This window comes from Mytilinidion resinicola, assembly GCF_010093595.1.
Source record: "Mytilinidion resinicola strain CBS 304.34 unplaced genomic scaffold BDZ99scaffold_8, whole genome shotgun sequence".
Taxonomy (NCBI): domain Eukaryota; kingdom Fungi; phylum Ascomycota; class Dothideomycetes; order Mytilinidiales; family Mytilinidiaceae; genus Mytilinidion; species Mytilinidion resinicola.
The window spans coordinates 1,224,011-1,245,462 of record NW_022985444.1 but is presented as its reverse complement, the minus strand read 5'-3'; the positions used below and the strand labels follow the sequence as shown (position 1 = coordinate 1,245,462).

At 50.1% G+C, this 21,452-nt stretch overlaps 11 protein-coding genes across 11 annotated transcripts; 4 read left to right on the top strand and 7 right to left on the bottom strand.

Moving 5' to 3' along the window:
- Positions 1-148: 148 nt before the first annotated feature.
- On the bottom strand, positions 149-1,218 carry BDZ99DRAFT_487722 (uncharacterized protein; the record flags this gene model as incomplete). Its single annotated transcript, XM_033722856.1, has 4 exons — positions 149-181; positions 235-463; positions 584-938; positions 993-1,218. The coding sequence occupies 4 exons, from the start codon at positions 1,216-1,218 to the stop codon at positions 149-151; spliced, it is 843 nt and encodes a 280-aa protein (XP_033577978.1).
- Positions 1,219-1,838: 620 nt separating this feature from the next.
- Positions 1,839-3,108, bottom strand: BDZ99DRAFT_561803 (uncharacterized protein; the record flags this gene model as incomplete). Its single annotated transcript, XM_033727328.1, has 1 exon — positions 1,839-3,108. Exon 1 carries the CDS (start codon positions 2,949-2,951, stop codon positions 1,839-1,841), a length of 1,113 nt encoding a protein of 370 aa, XP_033577977.1. The 5' UTR covers positions 2,952-3,108.
- Positions 3,109-4,430: 1,322 nt separating this feature from the next.
- On the top strand, positions 4,431-5,017 carry BDZ99DRAFT_462290 (uncharacterized protein). Its single transcript, XM_033719815.1, has 2 exons — positions 4,431-4,453; positions 4,575-5,017. The coding sequence occupies exons 1-2, from the start codon at positions 4,448-4,450 to the stop codon at positions 4,728-4,730; spliced, it is 162 nt and encodes a 53-aa protein (XP_033577976.1). The 5' UTR covers positions 4,431-4,447; the 3' UTR covers positions 4,731-5,017.
- On the bottom strand, positions 4,830-6,543 carry BDZ99DRAFT_508377 (N-terminal asparagine amidohydrolase-like protein; the record flags this gene model as incomplete). Its single annotated transcript, XM_033724322.1, has 4 exons — positions 4,830-5,361; positions 5,413-5,975; positions 6,018-6,179; positions 6,405-6,543. 4 exons carry the CDS (start codon positions 6,541-6,543, stop codon positions 5,329-5,331), a joined length of 897 nt encoding a protein of 298 aa, XP_033577975.1. The 3' UTR covers positions 4,830-5,328.
- Positions 6,544-6,890: 347 nt separating this feature from the next.
- On the top strand, positions 6,891-9,740 carry BDZ99DRAFT_293113 (ubiquinone biosynthesis protein-like protein coq-8). The gene is made up of 2 exons (XM_033714113.1): positions 6,891-8,335; positions 8,387-9,740. The coding sequence occupies exons 1-2, from the start codon at positions 6,952-6,954 to the stop codon at positions 9,508-9,510; spliced, it is 2,508 nt and encodes an 835-aa protein (XP_033577974.1). The 5' UTR covers positions 6,891-6,951; the 3' UTR covers positions 9,511-9,740.
- A 587-nt stretch (positions 9,741-10,327) lies between these two features.
- Positions 10,328-11,667, bottom strand: BDZ99DRAFT_570284 (uncharacterized protein; the record flags this gene model as incomplete). Its single annotated transcript, XM_033727973.1, has 2 exons — positions 11,403-11,667; positions 10,328-11,343 (listed from the first exon to the last, which is right to left on the bottom strand). Exons 1-2 carry the CDS (start codon positions 11,473-11,475, stop codon positions 10,328-10,330), a joined length of 1,089 nt encoding a protein of 362 aa, XP_033577973.1. The 5' UTR covers positions 11,476-11,667.
- A 342-nt stretch (positions 11,668-12,009) lies between these two features.
- Positions 12,010-13,304, top strand: BDZ99DRAFT_508375 (uncharacterized protein). The gene is made up of 2 exons (XM_033724321.1): positions 12,010-12,501; positions 12,569-13,304. The coding sequence occupies exons 1-2, from the start codon at positions 12,147-12,149 to the stop codon at positions 13,237-13,239; spliced, it is 1,026 nt and encodes a 341-aa protein (XP_033577972.1). The 5' UTR covers positions 12,010-12,146; the 3' UTR covers positions 13,240-13,304.
- BDZ99DRAFT_570282 (uncharacterized protein) lies at positions 13,216-14,863 on the bottom strand (the record flags this gene model as incomplete). Its single annotated transcript, XM_033727972.1, has 2 exons — positions 13,216-13,367; positions 13,417-14,863. The coding sequence occupies one exon, from the start codon at positions 14,861-14,863 to the stop codon at positions 13,496-13,498; it is 1,368 nt and encodes a 455-aa protein (XP_033577971.1). The 3' UTR covers positions 13,216-13,367; positions 13,417-13,495.
- Positions 14,864-14,979: 116 nt separating this feature from the next.
- Positions 14,980-16,336, top strand: BDZ99DRAFT_487733 (uncharacterized protein; the record flags this gene model as incomplete). The annotated part of the gene is made up of 3 exons (XM_033722857.1): positions 14,980-14,982; positions 15,587-15,820; positions 15,926-16,336. 3 exons carry the CDS (start codon positions 14,980-14,982, stop codon positions 16,334-16,336), a joined length of 648 nt encoding a protein of 215 aa, XP_033577970.1.
- Positions 16,337-19,124: 2,788 nt separating this feature from the next.
- On the bottom strand, positions 19,125-19,916 carry BDZ99DRAFT_519672 (uncharacterized protein; the record flags this gene model as incomplete). The annotated part of the gene is made up of 1 exon (XM_033725438.1): positions 19,125-19,916. The coding sequence occupies one exon, from the start codon at positions 19,914-19,916 to the stop codon at positions 19,125-19,127; it is 792 nt and encodes a 263-aa protein (XP_033577969.1).
- Positions 19,917-20,082: 166 nt separating this feature from the next.
- On the bottom strand, positions 20,083-20,535 carry BDZ99DRAFT_519671 (uncharacterized protein; the record flags this gene model as incomplete). Its single annotated transcript, XM_033725437.1, has 1 exon — positions 20,083-20,535. One exon carries the CDS (start codon positions 20,533-20,535, stop codon positions 20,083-20,085), a length of 453 nt encoding a protein of 150 aa, XP_033577968.1.
- Positions 20,536-21,452: the final 917 nt, after the last annotated feature.

The window sequence follows — 21,452 nt, the reverse complement described above, 5'->3', positions numbered from 1 at the left end:
TCACGATTGAGCATGAACAGCTATACATCCCTATCTCAACATGGGTATCATATCGTCCTCCTAGCATCTACGATCTATCTCTCCACATGAGGCTCCAGCACATCAAACCTACCCTACCCTTTCTCCCCCTCATCCCTCATCCCCACTCTCACTCTCGCTCTCCCTCCTCCGTCCCCGTTTCCTCTTCACCCCCACCGCATTCGCGCCCGTGAAACTCGCACTCCCATCCTCCACCACCTCCTCTTTCAACCCAAACACATACGTCCTCGCTGCCCGCTCCTCCCCTTTCCACGCACTCCCCTTCCCCTCTATCGCCCCAACCGTCCGAGCATGCTCATACCCCGGATACGCCTCCCACGGAAACGCAAACGAGGTGATCGACTTCAGCCCCACGTGCCTCGCGAGATCTTTAATATTCCACAGCGTGTACGGCTCCGCATCAAACAGCGTGACAAGAATCGTACTACTCTCCTTCGCTAGCTTCGATGTCGGCGTCTCTTCTACCTCCACCCGCTCCTCAGGGTCTTCCGGGTACGCATCCTCATCGTCATCCTCATCTAGCTCCCGATTGCGGCGGCAGGACGACGGCGGCGGGGCGGGCGACAGCAATTTCTTCGCCGACTGCAGGAACTTGACCAAAAGCTCTTGGTTGTATCGCACCTGGCGGTTCACGTCCGTGGAGAGGCCGCCTGTGTGCGGGAAGTTGAAGACGACGCGGTCGTATTTGTAGGTTCTGGCGGCGCGCGGGAGGGTTTTGGAAAGGCTGGTGGCGTCGATGCCGTGGTGGATGCTGCTTGTAGGCACGGCGGTGATGGAGGAGAGGTGCGCGGTGCAGTGGGGGTATTTGGAGAGGAGGGCGGGGGAAGAATCGAAGCTGGTGGCCGTGAGGGAGGTGCAGTGGTGGTGGGTTGTTAGGGAGGCGGCGTAGGAGAAGTCGCCTGTGGTGGGATAAAAGTTAGAAGCTGCGGTTGAGGCATTGGGGGGGTACGCGCCTTCGCCGACTAGGAGTATTCTCTCGTGTGGGTTGAATGGGATCGTGGGCTTTACGATTTGGGGAGAGGGTTTTGAGGCTTTGGCTTTCTTGGGGGTTGGGCCGGTAGTTGTAGGTGGGAGTTTGCGCTTTAGGGTTTTGGAGGCTGGGGGGGCTTTGGGTTTTGCGCTGTGTTTTGAGGTGGCTTTAGTCGAGCGGGCAGCCTTGCGGGCCTTTGCTTTGGACATTGTGGGTGTTCGTTGTGCAATTGTGCGGCGGAGATGGATCGTGGAGGTTGCGGAGAGGTGTCTTGGCGGGGCTTTTGGTGTTGAGTTTTTCACAGTTCTTCATACTCAACTCCATCTTGCTATCCAAATATTACTGTTCATTTGTTCAAAATAGGGTTTGAAAACTTTTGCTACATTTTGATATTCCGATTGAAGCGCCCCGAACAACGGGAACGTATGTCGGTTAGAAACTCATAATGCACCGGAGGACCTCAGACAGTAGTGAGTAATTGCGCAGAGATTTCTGTCCAGATACTATACTCTAGCTGGTGCTCACACAGGCAGGCAGGTCAAGGTCCAGAGGAGGTACTAGCTGCTCATTTACTTGACTCCTCAAAGCCGTTCCATCCTGCTAAGCTTACGAAAAGCAAAGTGTAAAGTTTCTCAATTCTACACTATCAGACAATGAGTTGCCTCCAAAAGTTTTACACCCGAACTTTGCCCTCCTTCCAACTCCCCATGAACCCATCTCATGATATGTACTTCACCACGCCCAGCCCAATCACCATGGAACTTTGAGACACTGGGAAGGTTCGAGCGCTAGTTTCAAACCGTGAAACTCTTCTCAATCTAGCAAATATCTATTGCGACTCTTCTTCCTTCACATCTTCCTCCTTCAGCTTTCCTTCTTTCACCTTCCAAGCCTTTCTTTGAGCCTCAGTCTCTCTGTCGCAATTCTGCTCGCACAAAACAGCATGCCAGTGACACCAGTGTGCTAGGACGTGTGTCCTCGCATGCTCTGCCTCCTTCGCGATGACCCACTCTAGATCCTGTGGAGTGGATACTGGACCCTCCAAGAAAGGTCCCTCGGAGCGTTTTCGAAATTGGGTATACAACATGTGAGCGAACGTCTGATCGTGCTTCGTGAGCTTTTCCCAAGCCTCGAAAGAAAGCTCGTCCATGAAGTATAATGCCATGTGAAGCATGAAATACCAAAGCGGATCCTTATACCAGAGCGCATCGTTACACCAAAGCGGATCCAGATAATAACATGGATTCTTACGTTCAAATAACGGCTTGGGCTTTTGGATGAAATACAATAACTCTTCCTCGCTTGGGACTTTGGCGTCTTCGAATCTCTGCAGAATGCAGTTCATAGCATCCCGGCGAAGCTGCGGAATGGTGTAATCGAAAGCGAAGCAGTAGAGCTTGATGAGATCAATATTGCCTTCTGGGCCGTTATGATCTCTGTATAGATCTGTGCCGCCTTCGTGCAACCAAGTTCGGAAACGAGAAAACGTTTTGTGTGATGTTATTACGCAGAACGAGGTCACAGGGTTGATCATCCTGCGCGCAAGGATTTTACGAAATGGGGCCGAGCGCTTCCATATGATGTGACGACTGACCGCGAACGTTTTCTGACCGTGGGCTTCATCATTTACCCTGACGAAGACAGCTTGTCCAATTTGGCCTTGTGGGTCTTCCTCAACATCAGAGCTGATGTCATCATCTTCATCTTCCCATTTGTTAATATCTTCATCCGCTTCCTCGTCCTTCACGTCTTGGTAGTCTTGGTAGTCTTCTTTCGCTTCACTATCCTCTTCCTCTTTTATGTGATTATTCATCTCGTCGTTGTGTTCCACTTTCATTCTGATCTTCACTTCATCATCTTCGTCTAATTTGGTAGCCACTTCGCCGCCGCCTTCGTCTGCGCGTCGACGTTTCGTCTCCTGGCTGGACTGATAGTGTTCCATTTACGGTACGGAAAGTCGTTGGACAAATGGCCGGAGATGAATCCGATTGTGGGTGTACAAGGTACCCTATACGTCGTGATGCGGATACAAATATATATCGCACCAATGTTAGCGAAACGACTGACGAGAACAAATAACGCACAATAAAGAGCACTTTGCAAACACAAATAGAAACAGAAACGGAACTTCTTGGGCTACTGACTGCTGTTTCTGGCGACAGATAGCAATTACAGCGTAGCACGAATGAGATGGGAACTTGTCTCTTTGACTTTGTCTAAATGACTAATGTAAGGACTGGGCACAAAGCGTGGCTCTATCCCGAAAGCTTGCCCATTCTCCAAGCCTCCCTTTGCGCTAAAGTTTCCTGCTTGCAACGCCTTTTTTCTTCTTCAGGTAGATCATCACACTCATTCCAATCGTGCCACAACGCAAGGATCAGTTCTTTCGCCGTTGCAGCGTCCCTCACAATGAACTCTCTATGACCCTGAATATACGCCTCTCTTGACCTCATATGGTAGAACCAGTAGATATTGTGGGTGAATTCCTTCTCAAGATCGCACCAGCTTTCAACAAGCCCGTCCTTCATGAAATAAACCTCCATGTGAACCATGAACCAGGATAGTGCATCTCCAGAGCCCATTAATCTAGCAGTCAACACGAGATCATTCTCGCTTGGAATGATAGCATCCTGAAACCGTTGGAGAAAGCAGTTCATGACGTCGCGTTGAAGACGGGAAATGTCGTACTTTTGGCCCAGTTCATAGAGCTTGATTAAATCAATTTCATATCCCTGATCCTGATGGCCCTGGTAGATGTCGCCGCCACAAAGCCAATTTTGGAATCGACGACAGGTACTTTGCGATGCCTCTACGGTAATCAATGTATCGCGACTTAAGGATCTTAGCCGACTGGTCCGATCTACGTATTTCTGGAACCGTTGCTTTTCGACACTAAAGATATAGGAAAAATTGGTTCGTCGTCTTTCACACAGACTTGCAACGTCTCGCGAGAATCTTGCATATCGTCTTCCATCCCGGCTGCAGCTTTGACAGGTGGCAATGCCATTTACACGAGAGCTCGATTTCACAGAAGTTGGTTCCCGAAAGTATGAATATTCGAGCAAGGTCTCCCTCGAGCTTCATCTTATATGGAGACCAGCAAACTGATTGACAAGAATAGGAGACCTTTGACGTAGGCCTTGTTAGCAAATGGGATGGGACCTGCCTGCTCTTGCCAGTGGCAAAACAACTCGTGCTGAGGTGACAGTCCTTTCTCACATAGTTTTCTACCTAAACAAACATTACCGAAAGCACTTAGAAGAAAATGGCCAACAGTGCAAGATATGCTCTCTCCACGAGTTGACGTTCCTCACTAGCGCGCCAAAATAAGCCTAGCCTCTCGACAAGTCTTGGCGCGCCCACAGACAACCGAAATTCTTGCCCGCGGCCTCAGTCCGCTTCATCGACAACAATCCCATCTCGACACGGACATTCACGATGCCGGTAAGTTTGAATCTGAACCCTCGAAACTATTCCTCCATGTCGGCGACTACGCGGGATTGATTCTGTCGGTTGCGGAAGTGGATGAAGTTGTCGAATATGGATGCTAATGGACAATCCACAGAGCCACAAGTCATTCCGAACCAAGCAGAAGCTTGCGAAGGCGCAGAAGCAAAACAGACCTATCCCCCAGTGGATCCGCCTGCGGACGGGCAACACCATCAGGTACGGCGATTTTAAGAACCCACCCACAGACGAGGACCTGCGAGCGGAGGATTGAGGGGCTGGGCGACACCAAGACCTCACCGCGGGCGAGATTACATGGGGATCTTGGGACTCTACGCATGAGAACAGCCAGCTGACGAGACTCTTCTCTACAGATACAACGCCAAGCGACGACATTGGCGCAAGACCCGCATCGGCATATAGACGACTCGCCCCTCCGACCTGTTCCTCATACATCGATCCCTTGACCAACCTTTTCGTCAATGACAGGGGAATGAGCAAGTTTCACGACGAGCGGGCGGACGATCCAGTCAATTTCTTACGGATGCGAGGAGCAAAAAATGAGGACGAGGGGATGTGGCGATGATGGCATTTTCACTTCGGTCATTCGAAACGGAGGCGCTTGGGCTGCGGACAGAGACATGATACCGGATGCTAGGCAGTGAACGTCATACACTTGCTTGTCCGTACACTGGAGTTTGATATTTGATGTGTTGACTTGGATGCCATACTTTATGCGCCTGCTCGATGAGAGCAATGAAGCTCCCGTGTCTCATAACTCATGGTGGCCTAACTCCTCTTCTCCGCTATTAGGAACACGACTTTAGAGTAACCGATGCAGCCTTTACCACCTGGCTCGCGCCATCAACTGTCTAGATATTCGTCGCAAGCTGGAACTTCGGCCGCTGCATTCAATTAGCACTCTCCAATCCCAAACTCCGAGACACTGCACTCACCATATTGGTATCCACAACTAAACACCTCTCCTCCGCCCTTCCCAACGCCTCATACATCTTCACCCCCTCCCCATCCACCCTCAACACACAACTACTCCCCGCATACCCCGTCTCCCTCTCCCTCCCACACCGATTCGCCAGCACGATTGTCACCGCCGCGCCCGACTCCTTGCACCGATCCACCACCGGCACAAACCGCTGCACCCAGTAACTCAGCGTCGCGAAATCCGGCTCCCTCGCTGTCCCTTCCGCATCTAGCTCATCCGGCTCCAGCGCCGAGATCCACGCCATACTCACGCATATCAGCGGGGAGCGCGCAGCTAGCGCGGCATTCGAGAACTCGTATGCTGTGAAGGGCGCGAGGAACTTGTGCGGGTTGATGTCCATGCAGATGCCGTGCGTGACACCGCCCAGGTTGCCCAGGGAGCCGGAGTAGAAGGCAGAGCCGGGGAGGGACCAGGTTTCGTCGGTGTAATAGAGGAAGGTTTTGCGGTAGTTGAGGAGGACGGTACCTGAAGGGGAGACGGTAAGGGTGGCGTTGTAGTTCCTGAATTCGTGGGGCCCTGGGGAGGGGGTCGTGCTGGTGGGGAGCATGGGGGCGGGACTAGGGGAAGGGCTAGAGAATGGTTCAGAGGAGCGCTCTGGGTAGCCAACTGTTACGTGGCAGTGGAGACGCTGGGCGGTGCGGATGGCCCATTGGGCGGTTGGGCCTGCGGCGGTGGGTTCGAGGTAGGGACGGATATGGTCGAGGGAGGGGAAGTTGTAGCCTTGATTATGATTAGATGGTTAGCTAGGCGTATTGAGGATAGAGAAGAAGTAGATGATGGCGGAGAAGCTTCTTGGAATAGACTTAAAAAATGATACGAGCTTTTATTAATTCATGAGGTCTGATATCTCGATGGTGCGCGTCCATATGACACTGTTCCACGTCCTAGCGCGCTTCCAGAGCTGCAAAGATGACTCAAGAAGAAGAAGAAGGAGCTTATAAATACCTGTGAACGCGCATTCAGGCAAGATGAGCCAGTCCAGGTTCGATGGAATATTTGTGTGCGAAAGGATCTCGTCTGCTCGGCGCATATTCTTCTCAACTAGGCCCAGTTCGGCTGAGAATTGGAGACATGCTATCTTCATGATGAATGAACAAAATCTTAGGACCTTGAAAATTAACAAGTGAAAATAAGACGAAAAGAGTGCGACAATGACTACAGAAACTTTGAATATTGCTTATTTCAATGGTATGGAACGATTGGCGAGAGCTTATGGCGAATACATCTCGATGTGATCTTACTGGATGTATTTGAAGTTAGGGTTAGTGGTTTTGATACAACTGTAGAAACTCTTCATCATATCCCGTTGATGCAGCGGCGATGGACGTCTGAGGTTGGGCCTAGATGCCGATCACGTGCGGTACCTTTTCGCGCCTAAGCTTCGATTGGCGATGACGCTTTCGTCTTTCAAGCTTCAACATTCGATTGTATCGTCCGAGTGCTAATTATCTAGAAAAATGTTTCGAATATCATAGCCATTGGCACCAGCTCAATGGCAGGCCGACGGATCATCGACGCCGCGAAGTTGTTCAATGCCTCCAAATCCGTAGCTAAGCAGCATTTGAACCTCCGCTCGCAGCAGCTAGACGCATTCAATAAGACATCCACACTCGCGAAAGCCATCAAGGACCAGACGGATAGGATAACCCTCACCGCGAAAGCTGCGATAGCATTATCCCAACGCTTCAATGAACCTCCGCCTTCGTATACCAAGTCTACCGCATCGGACGAGAATCCGCCAGCACAGGATGGGAACATTGCGAGGAAGGAGATGGTAGACGGAGAATGGGTACGGAAAGATATACAGAGGGAGTCGGAGCAAGACCGTTACTATGATCAGTCTGCCCAAAATACACAAGCGGAACCGCCAGCAGAGGACGAACTAGAAATAAAGCAAGAGGAGGCACAGCGGCGCCCATTGCCAGATGGAACCATACCTGTACCGTCCAAGACCTCGGGATTATCTTATGGAGAGGCCCGCAAGCTTCAACGGGAATTCGAATCGCAAATACCTTCAAGAGCAGGTGAAACACAACCTTCGTTACGATCTACAACGGAAAAGCTGTCCGAGGGACACGACCGTGATGTTTTCTACGACAGATCTGCGGAGACGAAACCGGAATACTCCTCGTTGCCGAGATCGAAGATACCGAAGCATACAGAAGACATACAGGGAAGCGACGAGCACGTCCGAGATGGGAGTTTGAACCAGGACGTGTTTTATACTACTACGCCACGGCGGGCTCAACAGGAGGGACAGAAGGAACAGATTCCGCACCAAGCGGCTGTTCCGGAGCAAGATCACGTGCCGGAGGGAATCAATACAGATGTATTCCGTACACCAAAAGTGTCAAAGATGTTGGGCGGGAATCCCTACAAGGACAGGCCAAGTCTAGATCTGAAAGACTCTCGGAAAGCACCAATTGATCGTACCAAACTTGCCTCTGCAATGGATCAAGCTACGTTCAATGTCCGTTCATCTCAAGAAACGAAGCCTACGGTACCAGAGCAGGCCTTGAGTAGTATTCAAGCAAATGCGGAGAAGGAAATGCATTATTTTGCCTCTGAACTTGCCAAAGACGCCGAAGTTTCATCTTCACCCACGCCACAGGTAGACCCAGTTGAAAAAGCGCCTTATGAATTACGCCAGTCTCGAGTGCCTTCCTCGAGGTTTGGTCGGCTCTGGCAGTATGGTGGCTTGGCAACTAGTATGGCATTTGGTGCTGTGGGAGAGAGTCTCAGACGCGTGACTGGTACTGCTGCTGCAACAGGAGGCTCTCTTATGCTGAGTCCGGGTAATATGGAGATCCTAGTCGCAAAGCTCTCTCGTATGCGTGGTGCTGCACTGAAGCTGGGGCAAATGATCAGCTTTCAAGGTAATGAAGTTTCGATCAATGTTACCATGCTGTTCTTCTGACGCCAACTAGACATAAAAATGCTCCCACCACCAATCCACGAAGTCCTCCAGCGCGTCCAAGACAGTGCAGACTATATGCCTGCCTCTCAACGTGATAAAGTCCTCGTTGACAACCTAGGACCTACTTGGCGCGATCTCTTCTCTTCCTTCGACGAGGTCCCTATGGCTGCCGCTTCCATCGGCCAAGTTCACAAAGCCGTCCTCCGCTCCACAAATCAAAGCGTCGTAGTTAAGGTTCAGTATCCAGGAGTCGCCTCCTCCATTTCCTCAGATCTCTCCAATCTCTCCATCCTCCTCACCGCCTCTCGCCTCCTTCCAAAAGGCCTCTACCTCGACAAAACCATCGCCAACGCACGCACTGAGCTCGGCTGGGAATGCGACTACAAGCGTGAAGCCGAGTGTCAAACTCGCTTCCGCGACCTCCTAGCAGATGACACTGAAGTGTTTTCTGTCCCTGCTGTAGTCGCTTCTGCCTCTGGTCCAGCTGTTCTTACCGCCGAGTACATGTCCGGCGTCGGGGTTACCAAAATCACAACCCTCTCACAAGAACAGCGCGACTTCATCGGTACCCATATCTTACGCCTCTGCCTGCGCGAGATCTGCGAATTTCATTTCATGCAAACGGACCCTAACTGGACTAACTTCCTCTATAATGAAAAAACCCACAAAATCGAGTTGCTCGATTTTGGCGCATCCCGAGATTTCCCAGACGAATTCATAGATCCATACGTCCGCATACTACAGGCAGCTGCCCGCGAGGATAAGCCTATGATTCACGATCTCTCCCTTACCCTTGGCTACCTTACCGGCGGCGAGTCGCCCGCAATGCTAGAAGCGCACACCCAGTCCGTCCTCACACTCGCGGAGCCGTTCAAAGAATCAGGACCGGACGTGTACGATTTCAGGGACCAGACCATCACGGATCGGGTGCGAAGCTTCATTCCGGTGATGGTGCGGGAGAGGCTAAGTCCACCTCCCGAGGAGACATATAGTCTGCATCGGAAGCTGAGTGGAGCGTTTCTGATGTGTGCAAGACTAGGTGCGCAGGTCAAATGCCGAGATTTATTTGAGCGCGCGGTAGAGGCGTACGAGGGCGGAAAAAAGATGGGCGGGGAAAAGGGATTCGGGTCATGATGTAGGTTAGTGTAAGACATGTATAGTACCAAAATGCGCATCACACTTCGTTTTGTTCCTCTTGTCTTTCCGTCGCACGAGACTAGCTTGTTCTAGCAGGACATGTGACTTCACAAGTGATGGCATGGTATAAATTCCTCTCCCCCTTCACGCAGGAGAACTTTCAGTTCAAATGAGCAGGGTGATTCAGTCTCATTTTCAGCAAAATCCGGACGAGATCTGCCTCATGTCGCGATTTTAAAGTTGGCGTTGGGGGTTCAAAAGTCCCGGTGCAGCACATCATGGCTGGGGATCTGGGCTTCGTCGCTGGATCACACGCATCATAGTAAATCGCCGCTGATACTCTTTACCGAACTTGTCTCATGATGCCATTTCTTTCTAGATACTGTGGCTGAATACCACCTAATCACTTGAGAATGCAGAGCATCATCATTCTTGAACATTTTCGAACAACATCGAATGGTGGCTGCAACCATTTCGCTTCTTCCCATGTTGACAGCACAGCCTTTGCAGTTGAAGAGCACGAGGTTTGATCCAGCACTACTCCATCACGAGAAACATCAGCGTGTATTTCCACCGCGCAAGAGCCATAGAGAAATAGTCTATCGCGGGTTCGAACATGCAGAGGTAGACATTTTGATCTTCCACCCCTTCCAGTCCACATTGACTCTGATAAGAAACAAGAATGAGAGCGAGTGGATTATGTTTTTATATCCTGAGAATAAACAGGTCACGTGGGTACCAGGTCTATCAAGGCCTACCTCAAATGTTGAGGAATGAGATATCTGGATATACGAGTTCTATATGCCATCCTAAACTATGCTGAATACCTCTGCAATAACCCTTTAGTATCTTCAACCATCCTCACCATCCCCTCCACTCTCTCCCTCACAGAATCCCACATCACGTCCATCAACCCTCTCCCATCCTTAGCACCATCCCCTAACCCCATCCCCTCCCCCACTTGCCCCCACAACTGCCCCGCCAACATGGTGAAAACAAGCATATACAACGAACTCTCCGTTTTCGACACAAGTGGCGTGTCATTATCCACCCGCACGGGCGGCGACGCGATCGAGCCAACTGAAATTCGAGGCAGGATGATCGCCCAGTCGCGGCCTATTACTGGTGTGGCGGAATGCTCGAGGCAGAGGTATATTTTCTCGAAGATGGAGGCGTAAATGGTAGCTAGGCGGGTGAGAGAAGAGGAGAGGAGGAGGAGGGTGGGTTCGTCGACGTGGGCGAAGAGGGCGGTGGGTAAAGAACTTGGGAGAGGGGTTGTGTTGGTGCTGAGGGATGGGTGGGTGTATGTGACGAGCGGGAGTGATGGCTGGGTGGAAGGTTGTGTTAGATCTGTAGACGATAGAGGAGGGTTTGCCGTGGGCTCTTCGACAGAGAGGTCTTTTACGACCTCGATAAAGTCCGTCGTGAGCCGGAATAGTTCGTCGAAAGCAAACACGGTTGCTTTCTGTGATTTCCGGGGATCTCCTCCGGCAGATATGATGCCTTCTTTGCTGACAGATGGAATCTGAGCGGCGCATTCGTAAAGTGCGACGTTGAGGGCTGCTAATTTGTGAACGGCGGAAGTAGGAGAGGTCTTCGGGTAGTCTTCCGTGTTTTGATACTCGATTCTGGAATCCGATATGGATATTCGAGGCGAGGGACGATTCCCTGCGTAGATCATGGTGTCTTCGTTGACATTCGTGAGGTTTGCATCGGCCATTTGGTTCGTAGTCATCATATCGCCGTAATTGGTGGACCAATCCATATCTAGTATACTCTGTTTTGAAGGTCCACTTCCATTCGAATAGCAACTATCCGGATACATTGTCCCTACGACGATCAAGTTACTTCAATTGTACTTGAGCTTTGACAAGAGGGAAGTAACTAACCTCTTCCTTCGGCGAAACTCGTTTCTACCCTAAAAGGAGACAGCCAGTCATCATCAAGCATGTCACCGTACATAGCATCTGGATCTACGTTCGGTGTTGGCGTCGATGCAAGTACTGTAAGCGACTGCCAGTCCGTGATTTGTTCCGGAGGCTTCAAGGATGAACGAGGCGCACGAGGGCCATATCGGCATGCCGTCTTTAGTCTGGAACACCGCTCACAGATGTCGGATCCTGGTTTACGAACACATCGAAGCTTCTGTGAATGGCATCGGTTGCATGCTGAGCGAGTCTTTGTGGACCGGCTGGTGGAATTAGAGGAAAATTCAGATACCGCTGACGCCGAAGCCGCAGGAGGATTCGTAGCGAGATGCATGCTCAGAAAGGGTCTCAAGACCAAAGAATGAGAGAAATAAAATGGAAAGACCGAGAACGAGAAAGACAACTACGGTTGGTACGTAAGAGCATATTGTTGAGCTGGAATCGTTCTAGTATATGCAGGTGCGGCGGCATCATGCACGTTCGGTGTTTTTAATAGAGAGCTTAAGTGGTGTGGACCCAAATATATCTCCTAACCACACAGTCCCCTTTACATCGTCCGACTTTATAAGCAGTGGTAAGTTCTCCTAGAAATAATGTCCCCCATAATCTTCCGTTCAATTAAAAACCCTCCCATACCAAACCTTCCTATCGTACTATCATTTATTTGAAAATACTCCTTCCATAACTTTTCCTTCCTACTCAAAAATGGTCTCCCTCCCGGCAGTCCTACGCTCCAACTCCCTCATTCCCTCCACCCTCCCTCCCAAACTCGTCGCCCTGTTCGTTGGCGCCACCAGTGGCATCGGCGAAGCCAGCCTTTTAGCCTTCGCAAAAACCGCCGTTAAACCACGCGCCTACTTCATCGGCCGCTCCCAAACCGCCGCCGACCGCATTCTCGCGGAGTGCAGATCCCTAAACCCAGCTGGCGAGTTCATCTTCATACAGAAAGATGTGAGCTTGATTCGCAACGTGGATGAGGTGTGTAAAGAGATCAAAGCGAAGGAGAAGTTCATCAACATAATGGTGCTAAGTGCCGGGGTACCGGTAATGGATCGGAGATGTAAGTGAACTCGCAATATGAAGGTGCTAAGTTAGATTTGGGGACGTTTAATTAACCTTTCGTGCAGTGACGTCTGAGAATCTTCATCTCTTAACGGCAACGACATACTACTCTCGACTCCGCTTCATTGCCAATCTTCTCCCGCTCCTCAGATACTCCCCTTCCCCTCTCAGTCACGTTGTTTTTGTTGCAGGCGGCGGTAGAGAAGGGCCTCTCGATTCCACCGATTTCCCCGCTCTGCGCGTTCCGCTGCTTCAGATCCGAGGGCATCTCACGTCGCTGATCACGTTGGGTCTTGAGGCCGTCGCTAAACTAGCGCCCGAGGTGACCTTCGTACACGACTATCCAGGCACCGTGAAGACGCCGCTGATGGATCACATGGATGGCTTGCATGGATTTGTTATTCGGACGTACGTGGCGCTGCTTGGGAGGTGGGTCTGTGTGCCAGTTGAGGAGAGCGGGGAGAGGCATTTGTATCTGGCGACGAGTGCAAGGTATCCGCCGGCCAAGGGCGGGGAAGCGGGGATTGGAGTAGAAGAGGGGGTCACTGGGGTGGCGGTAGGTAGTACGGGGGAGGTGGGAAGCGGAGTGTATTCGGTGGGGTGGGATTGCGAGAGTTCGGGCCCGCAGGTGATTGAGCTTTTGGCTGGGCTGAGGGAGAAAGGCATGGTGGAGGAGGTTTGGAAGCATACGGAGGGGGAATTTGAGCGTATTACTGGAGTATCTAAGGGGATATAGGTGCGAGGAATAGCCTTTGATGATGATCGCGTTTTCTAGAGATGCTTCACATGCTATTTGTTGGCTAATTTTGCTCTCTGCGTGATAATTTTTCACTGTCTGCGGTTTCACAACCAGTTTCCAAAATTCTACTTGAGGGATCAGTTCATCATCTTCCAAGATGAGCTAACTACCTACCTCTGCTGCAGCCTGAGTAGGGATAAAAAAGAGACAATAAGCCAACTCCTTGGCTTTGTACTGTCAAATACACCCAAACTTATATACCCTTGTACACTGGCATGAGAGCATTGGAAGGGTCATCTGAGTCGTCGCTCTCTTCGTCAATTTCGCGAGACCACTCCCAATTTGGGGGTAAAGTAACTTCCAAAGCGACCAAATCTGACCCAAGCAGGAACCCTTTTTGACAGCATGCTCTCATGAGCGTGGACTCCGTCATAGATTCCCATTTCCATAGATCCATTTGAGCCCCATATTTGTCCACTGCAGTCTGCCTATACAGCGAACCATTTTGTGGCAGCTGAATGATGTGCTTTCCAAACTCAACGCTGCTGGTCTTTTCAATTACGTCTTTTAGTCCCAGCTTCCGTCGCTCTCCATCGGTACCTTCGCCCCGAGGCAATCGCATATGGTTATATCCTAAAACCCATGTCGAAAGCCCCTCTTCTATTGCGTCGTCCGCCCAATACCGATTACGGAACATATGGTCTTTACCGGCGGTATCCCGCAGGACCCACATTTCTAATTCGTCGCTCCTGACTGGCCATTTGTACGGGATGAGTGATGTGGTATTAGACACGATGTCGCGGATGGCCCATGTGCTCCAAGTTATCTTCGTGCCCCATCTAGGGTTGTGAGTGAGTATGTTGAAGGACTGGAGATGCGGGAAAGTCTTTAGGTTGTAGAAGGACGCCATTTGACGGATGATATCATCGTCCCACGTTTCCGACCATGTGTTGTCCTCGGGATGGATAGTAACTTGACGTAGTGGGTACGATATGTTCACGGCGTTGCCGGTTGCGGCTAAGAACTTGGCGCAGATGTGGGATACGCAAAGGCGGAGCGTATGTAGGCGTGGCAGCAGTACCCTAAGAGCGACGCAGAGATCGTGCTCATCTGTTCTGTGCTCGCTGGCGTCGCGGTAGTCTCTGTTCCCATCCCAGATGCCGGAACGAAGCTCTATGTTCACGACTGTTTCTGGGAGGGCCAGAATGATCTCAGAGAGTATGGCACTAGGCGTGTGTACGTAGTATAGATTTTTGGAGAATTTTGACAGTGAAATTGTGAGAGAGAAGTTCCGTAGAGTAGTCATATGGGGAAGGAACTCGATGAGTTTGTCTCCCTTGAAGGGGGATTTGGGCTCTTTGCTGAATAGAGTGGGACAGACACTGAGGGTGAGTGACTCTACCTGCTGGACTCTGGTAGCTTGAATAACAAAGAGTCGAAGAGGTGAGGTCACTCTCAGGCGATGAGTTAAATATACATGGTTGTAAAGAATGTCCACGACGATGTTGTGCCAACGACGGCAACAGCGCAGACACGAGACCAAGTCGCGGCGAAAACTTAAGAGCATGTCGAAGATGTCTAGCGAAAGCTCGTTCGGGAGCTTGGCTAGTGGACTCGCCATAGTGCCGCACCTGGGAGACGAATTGAAGGTGATGTTAGAAACTGAGTTGGATATGGCGAGGAGATGGGCACCCTGGCACCTGCAGCTAGACGCTGAGAATCGAATCGATGCCCGCTATGGTGCGGATCCAGCACGTGACTGATTTCCAAGTGTGCCATCCGGAAATGTTTGTGCGTCTTAAATCATAGGTTGCATTTGCGTTATAGTGTCCCGGTCTGTGTAAGTTACACAATGCAAGGGATGAGATGTTGACGTGGGTTCTGCTTACTAAGCCGAACGGAAAAGGCTCCGCCCGTCTCAATGTTTATTCTATCGCCACTCGACGTCCTTCCCTCGTACCGCCTTCTGAGCTTGAAAGGCTACGTAGAATCAAGGATCTTCTAACGCAGTTAAACTTGAGATCGCTCCTCATTTGGAGCAATGACGCTGCGTTCAAAGCAACAATGAGCGATTCGACCACATCCAAGAGACAGTTACCGTTGGATGGGCTATCTGGCGGCCAGTCTCCCAAAAGGCAGAGGACGACCAATGCATCTTTGGCGGTTGCAAACACAGAGTCCGTGAAAGACGGAGTTTCTCCCGCGCAACCTGTCACGAACCAGGTCCGATCGATCAGAACCGGGTCGATGTCAGACCGGATTCAGTAAAAGATGGAGTGAATTCTGACGAAAAGGTATCAATCCTTTATTTCATCTCAATGAACAGAGAAGCTGACCGTAGAAGGATCTTGAGATTGTGGAGTTTAACGAAGTATTCGCCGAGACGGATGATGACCTCGAATTCTCCCATACCAAGGTCATAACGCAGCGCAATGGCCAAATTTTCTCTGCCACGATCAAATCCCGAATTCAGAGAAAAGAAGAAATCGATACTTCAAGGCTCAAAATGACTCCAATTCCCCAGGAGCACGTCTACCCAATCCTTCCTACTCAGGCTCCCAGTTCACTTTCTGTCGATGTCTTCATCAAGCGACCCAGCATGATCTCTTATGCCGATTCGAAGAGCTTAACAGAAATCAGTAATCTCAGCATGCATGAAGCACAAATGTGCGAGAGAATATAGAGATCGCCGCATCCAAACGTCGCTAAATATTTTGGTTGTCATATCGACGAGCGTGGCTTGATTATTGGTCTATGCTTCAAAAAATACAACAAAACGTTGTATGAGATGGTCAAAGGTCGCGATACACTTGATGCGCCCAAGTGTTTGAGCAGCATCAAAGCCGGTATCGAGCATCTTCACAGCTTAGGCATCATTCATTGTGATATCAACCCGCACAATATTTTCTTGGACACGTCAACCTTCGTTATTGGGGACTTTGACTCATGTACATTCGAAGGAGACGAGCTCGGGATGAAAGCTGGCACTGACGGTTGGACGAATGATGAATTCGAGCTTGCACAGCGTGAGAACGACTGGTTTGGTTTCACAAAGATTGAAGAATTTCTTTCCTCTTCGAAGGGACGCAAATGAACATGAGAAGGTTAGTTATCAACCGGGATCACTACAAAGGTATCGGATTGTCACATTTCTGGTTGTGGCAAGAAAGGCTTGATTGTTTTCTCGATTGAAAGAATGCATGTTGTATTCAACTCCTCCTGCCGACAAACGTTGACTTGCCTAGTATCGCTCCGAGACGGACTGCGAGAAAGTTCAGAGACACCACGACATACGAAGCCAATCCACCTATCATAATAATGCTCATTCTGCTTCGGGTTCATTGCTTCAAGCAGCGGGAGCAGCGGGTGGTGCGCACTTTACACACGCGCAATCGTCTGAATTTTCGGGGTTGTAGCTCGAGAGGTATTTGCATTTTTGCAGTTGCAGGTTGATATTTTGACACGGTATGTTGTATTATCCTTTCGCCTACGAGTGCGAAATTCACAGTAATTGACGGGATCTTCGATTTGAACCGCTGCACTCGGGTTGTAACAGCTACAACCTAGGATCAACAACTCATACGGTTCACGGTCACCTACGTACAGGTACTCCCCCCCTTCTCTCTCCTTAATTCTCGTTCTTCTTCATTGATTGGTTGCTACTAACGCGCACTCAGCGTGGCGAGGTCCTCTGTTCAGCTACAACAGGTTTCTCTCAGCTGGATTCGTTTCTTTCAGCTGGACTCTATTCAGCTGAGCTGATAAGACCTAGGGGGTGGGCCATTTCCTATTAGTATATATTCGGCCCGTACGGCCACTACAATACAAGCAGAGTTCACATCGATTTCAACCTGAGTGCTGCCATCCTTGATACCTGTTAGCGCTACCGGTGCTTCCGCCTACGACGGAGATGCTTACTTTGGATGGTGCTGAGAGATTCTACTTTATGCGGAGAGCAAGAATTTATGGGATTCTAGCTATACACACTCGTCTATTCAAATCTAAAATAGTTGGGCTTCTTCCCCGCACTTTAAATCTATGGGAATAGAACCAGGCAGCCATAAGGTATTGCTCGTCGAGCTCACCGGAATATTAGTCGCCGCATGTGAGATGTAGATGCGTCGCACATCTTGTTATTCGACGAGACTGAGGAAAAGAGGTACACAATGCAGCAAATAATATATCACTGGAATACTAATCGCCGGATAAGGCACGTAGATGCGTCGCGCATCTTGCTATTCGACAAGACTGAGGAGAATGAAGTTACACAACGTAGAAAATTCTCACCGGAATACTGATCGCCTGATAACGCAGATAGATGCTATTTGACAGAACTGAGGGAAAGGGGGTTACATAACGCGGCAAAAAGTCAGGAGACTCGGCTGGCCAATATCTTGTAGCTCATACTTGTTTTCTGCTGTTGTGTTGGCCGGTAAGGCCTCCTCATCATGATCGGGCTGAGCCGTTAGGCTGACTTAACTTTTGCTATACGGAATCTCGGGGAATAGCTTGTCGAACAAAGGGTGCCGGAGAACTCGACGCAAAGTACTTCAGAAGCGAAGCTCTTAGGGCCCAGGTAAGTGATAGAGTCAAGTGTGAGGGGATAGACCGCCGATCATCTCTTCAAGACCAAAGAAACGGGCACGTTTGGCGAGTCCCAGGGAGAGGCAATAGTAGTAATGCACTCAATTATGGGCGGTAATTGGCTGAAAAGCGCCACTTCACAAAAGCAACGTGACCATCGCCTTCGAGTCCTGTGTTGTGGTATGGTATGGAAAGCTCCACAGAACCCTGCTTGATAAGTTTCAAGTTCGGGAGCTCTCTAAGCACGGTGGAATTAAATCCTGCATAGAGGGACCATGGGTGCAAAGGTCCATTGTCAGTTTCAAAGGCACGCTCACGCCGAACGAGTCGAGACGATGCACTGCTGGACAACCCGCTTGTCTCTCGACGATGTCGCTTCAGGCAGACTCTCGAAGGGACAGGCTCAATTATCGCCGAGCCTTCCGTTCTAAGAGGGTAACGGGGCTAGAGTATCAGAAGGGCTATGTCACGAACAAGCAAAAACAGGAGCCAACGGGACGAAGCAGCCAGGAGGGATGTGAAGGTCGAATGGCACACGGACTACGATAGGTGACACAGCGATCCGCGGGGCAGAACATGTGACACCAAGAAGGTACGTGAAGTTCTCTGCGTGCTCTATGTGCTCTATGTGCTCTATGTGCTCTGTGTGCTCTGTGTGTTCTGTGTGCTCTGTAGTCTTGGCAGACAGAAGACAGAGAAGTTAGAGCCAGGCTCAATTGTATAATAGACGGAAGTATATGATTCCTGGCGGACGTGTCAAGACTTCGTAAGATAGATTAGATTGAACTTGATCTTGTATTGAGGTAAATAAGTGAGCTTCTATGTGTGATAAAAAGAGTGTAAAGTGACGTTGAGAGTTCCTCCGTAGCTACGTAGGACGGAAGCTGATGCTGCTGCAGTTACGAGCTCATACGTGTGAAGCTCTATAGATCCTCTCTCGCTGTCACCCTGTGAATATGCTGTAGATGTAGATGCGGAGATTAGTGCCGAGACTATAGATAATATAGATCTACATAAGGATCCACAGGTCCAAGCTTGTGGGTGAAACCAGCGGACACCTCGACACACTTTTGAGAATCTGAACACAATGTACACTTATGGTCTTGAACAGTGTACGAGCCCGCAAGGCACCTCCAACAGCGCTATTCAACCTCATTAGTCCATGAAAATTGCCTTTCGCTTTGACCCTTTTGCCACCTGCCCACAGGCCCCTGTCCCAATCCCATCCTAGTAGAAGCTTGACCTCAAGGCACTCTCTTGATGGCCCCACGACAGTGATAGAACTGAACTGGATGGATTTAAGCTGGATATAGATAGTTTAGATGGGTTGGAATTGGATGGGCTGGAGCTGGATGGGCTGGAGCTGGATGGGCTGGAGCTGGATGGGCTGGAGCTGGATGGGCTGGAGTCGGATGGGCTCGAGCTGGATGAGCTAGATCTAGAGCTAGATGGATTGGAGCTGGATAGGGTAGAGGTAGATGGAGGCCCTGGAGCCATGGTCGCCTTATCATCGCGCTGTGTAAATCCTTCCCACGGAGTATATCAAATTTTGTGGTGTTGTTTATAACATCTTGAATGATGTACTTATGCCAACTTGCGCCAGGCTGGCTATCTTTAAGCTCGATGAAAACGAAGGACTGGAGATGGGGAAACCGGCGTGGATTGTAGAAAGGTGATATCTGTTTGGCTAAGCCGTCGGTAAACTCGGAGCGGAAACCAGCACTATTATTGTGTGGAAATATGACGGCATGACGGAGAGGATATATAGTAGCTTGATGGGATGTTTCTCCGGATTTCTCAGAGTTCTCTGTGCCGCTAACCAAGTCGGTGAATGGAGCCACGGTATCTTCGCAGATATGAGCTAGGCCGAGGGCAAGTGTATGTAGACGAGGCAGCAGTTGTGCGATAGCGTCGCAAACGCCATTGCACGTTGTCTTGCTAGTGTGGTGGGCATCTGAAGGGATCTCCTCAGCGCCTTCTAAATCGAGCTCCAGATTGACGACTGTGACTGGGAGGACCAAGAGGATCTTTTGAATCACGGAACCTGGTATGTCTTGACGAAAATGTGCTGTGGCTGGCTCATGGTCCATTGTAAGACTCAGGTTGAAATTGATGTGAACTCTGATTTCTATAGACGTCTAGCTAGTTGTATATATACTAGGGGAAGGAAGGGGGCCACCCCAGGGTGGCGCGCTAGTAAGTTCAGATGAGCCCTGCACAGCTGAGGCTTCAGCTCGGTTCTCTACAGCTGAGATTTCAGCTGTGTTCTCTACAGCTGATGTTCGGAGAGTAGCTTTCTGGCATATGAGTTGTTGATCCTAGGTTGTAGTGCTGCAACCTGAGTGTAAGCGAGAAAGTTTCGAGCCGCTTCATATCGGGAAGGACGTTAAGGAGCCCTTCCAAAGATTTTTCAGCGTTCTTGTGTTTGATGCGCAAGCCACCGATCAAAGTGGGATGTATGGTCAGGTTGAGAGAAATGGTCTGGTCGAATTTGCTGGATTTTAGGAAGCGGGGAACCGCCGAGGCAGCCTTGAGCCTGTAGAGCAAGGAAATTTGCGTATAGAGGATGTCGATGATAAGGTCGTCCCAAAGGTGGCGGCAGCGCATGCAGGACACCAGGTCGCTGTTTGGCGTAGTTGAAGTCCTACGGAGCTCGTCGAAAATCTCGACCATGAGCTCGTTCAGGAGTTTATACATCGGAGGCACCATGATCAGAGATTTCGACTGATTACGGCTCTCCATCACCGGTTGCGGTTCTTCAACATACTCCCGTCAGTCTAGACGAGCTATAACGTCGTAATTTTTGAACTATTGTCACAGTACTAAGACATAAGTTTGAGCACATGGATATAGCACCGCTGTGGCTCCACACTTGCTCAATCGACATCACGGTAAGGGCTACTCTATGTAGAAGGCATTAGCTTCGTCGAGGGGTAGTCTAATCTCCACTACGTTGCCCCTTACATCGTATTTAGAGTCTTAAAAGCCTATCAGGGCACCCAAAGCAGCTGCAAAGAAGTGCTCAAACTTCGGGCTGTAGACTCGCCGCGGTTCCTCGAGCGTCGCCGACAAAGTGTAAGCAGAATGATGAAAAAGCGGAGATTGGCTGATTCTTCTATGCCTACGTCAGCCCCAGGAAAATCTATTCAGTGGAGATGACTTGCTCTACATATCATCCATCGCAGCAAGTGCTAGCCAATTGTGGGATTTAAGAAGATTGCACCCATCCAGTGCTCAACGGCGGGAACATAGTGCGAGCTCGCTAGGTGGCCCACTATGACACCTGAGCAGAGTCAGCTCCTCAACGGACTTCTGTTGGAAATCTTCGAAGAGCTCCGCAAAAGTACTCAAGTCATGAGAGGGAGCACAGAAGCTAAAGCAAAAAAGGCGGGTGTAAACAGGGTTGAGCAGGGAGGAAAGGTGGTAGAGAAGGCGGCAGGTGGAGTTAGGTACGATGAGGTAGGCGTATACCATATCTCGAAGCTCGCGGGGGAGGTCGAGGAAGCTTTTGAAGCCGGGTTCTATCTTCTATCTCTTCTAGCTCCTCTTCGTTGGCATCTTCATTAGGTGACTTTGCTCGAGAAACAGGTTGCCTGTCAGTGTATATTAGCAGATGTGCATAAACG

Coding starts and splice junctions, on each gene's coding strand:
- BDZ99DRAFT_293113 (XM_033714113.1), top strand. CDS start 6,952: ATGGCAGGCCGACGGATCATCGACGCCGCGAAGTTGTTCAATGCCTCC. Junction 8,336..8,386: donor GCAAATGATCAGCTTTCAAG/GTAATGAAGTTT, acceptor GACGCCAACTAG/ACATAAAAATGCTCCCACCA.
- BDZ99DRAFT_508375 (XM_033724321.1), top strand. CDS start 12,147: ATGGTCTCCCTCCCGGCAGTCCTACGCTCCAACTCCCTCATTCCCTCC. Junction 12,502..12,568: donor ACCGGTAATGGATCGGAGAT/GTAAGTGAACTC, acceptor CCTTTCGTGCAG/TGACGTCTGAGAATCTTCAT.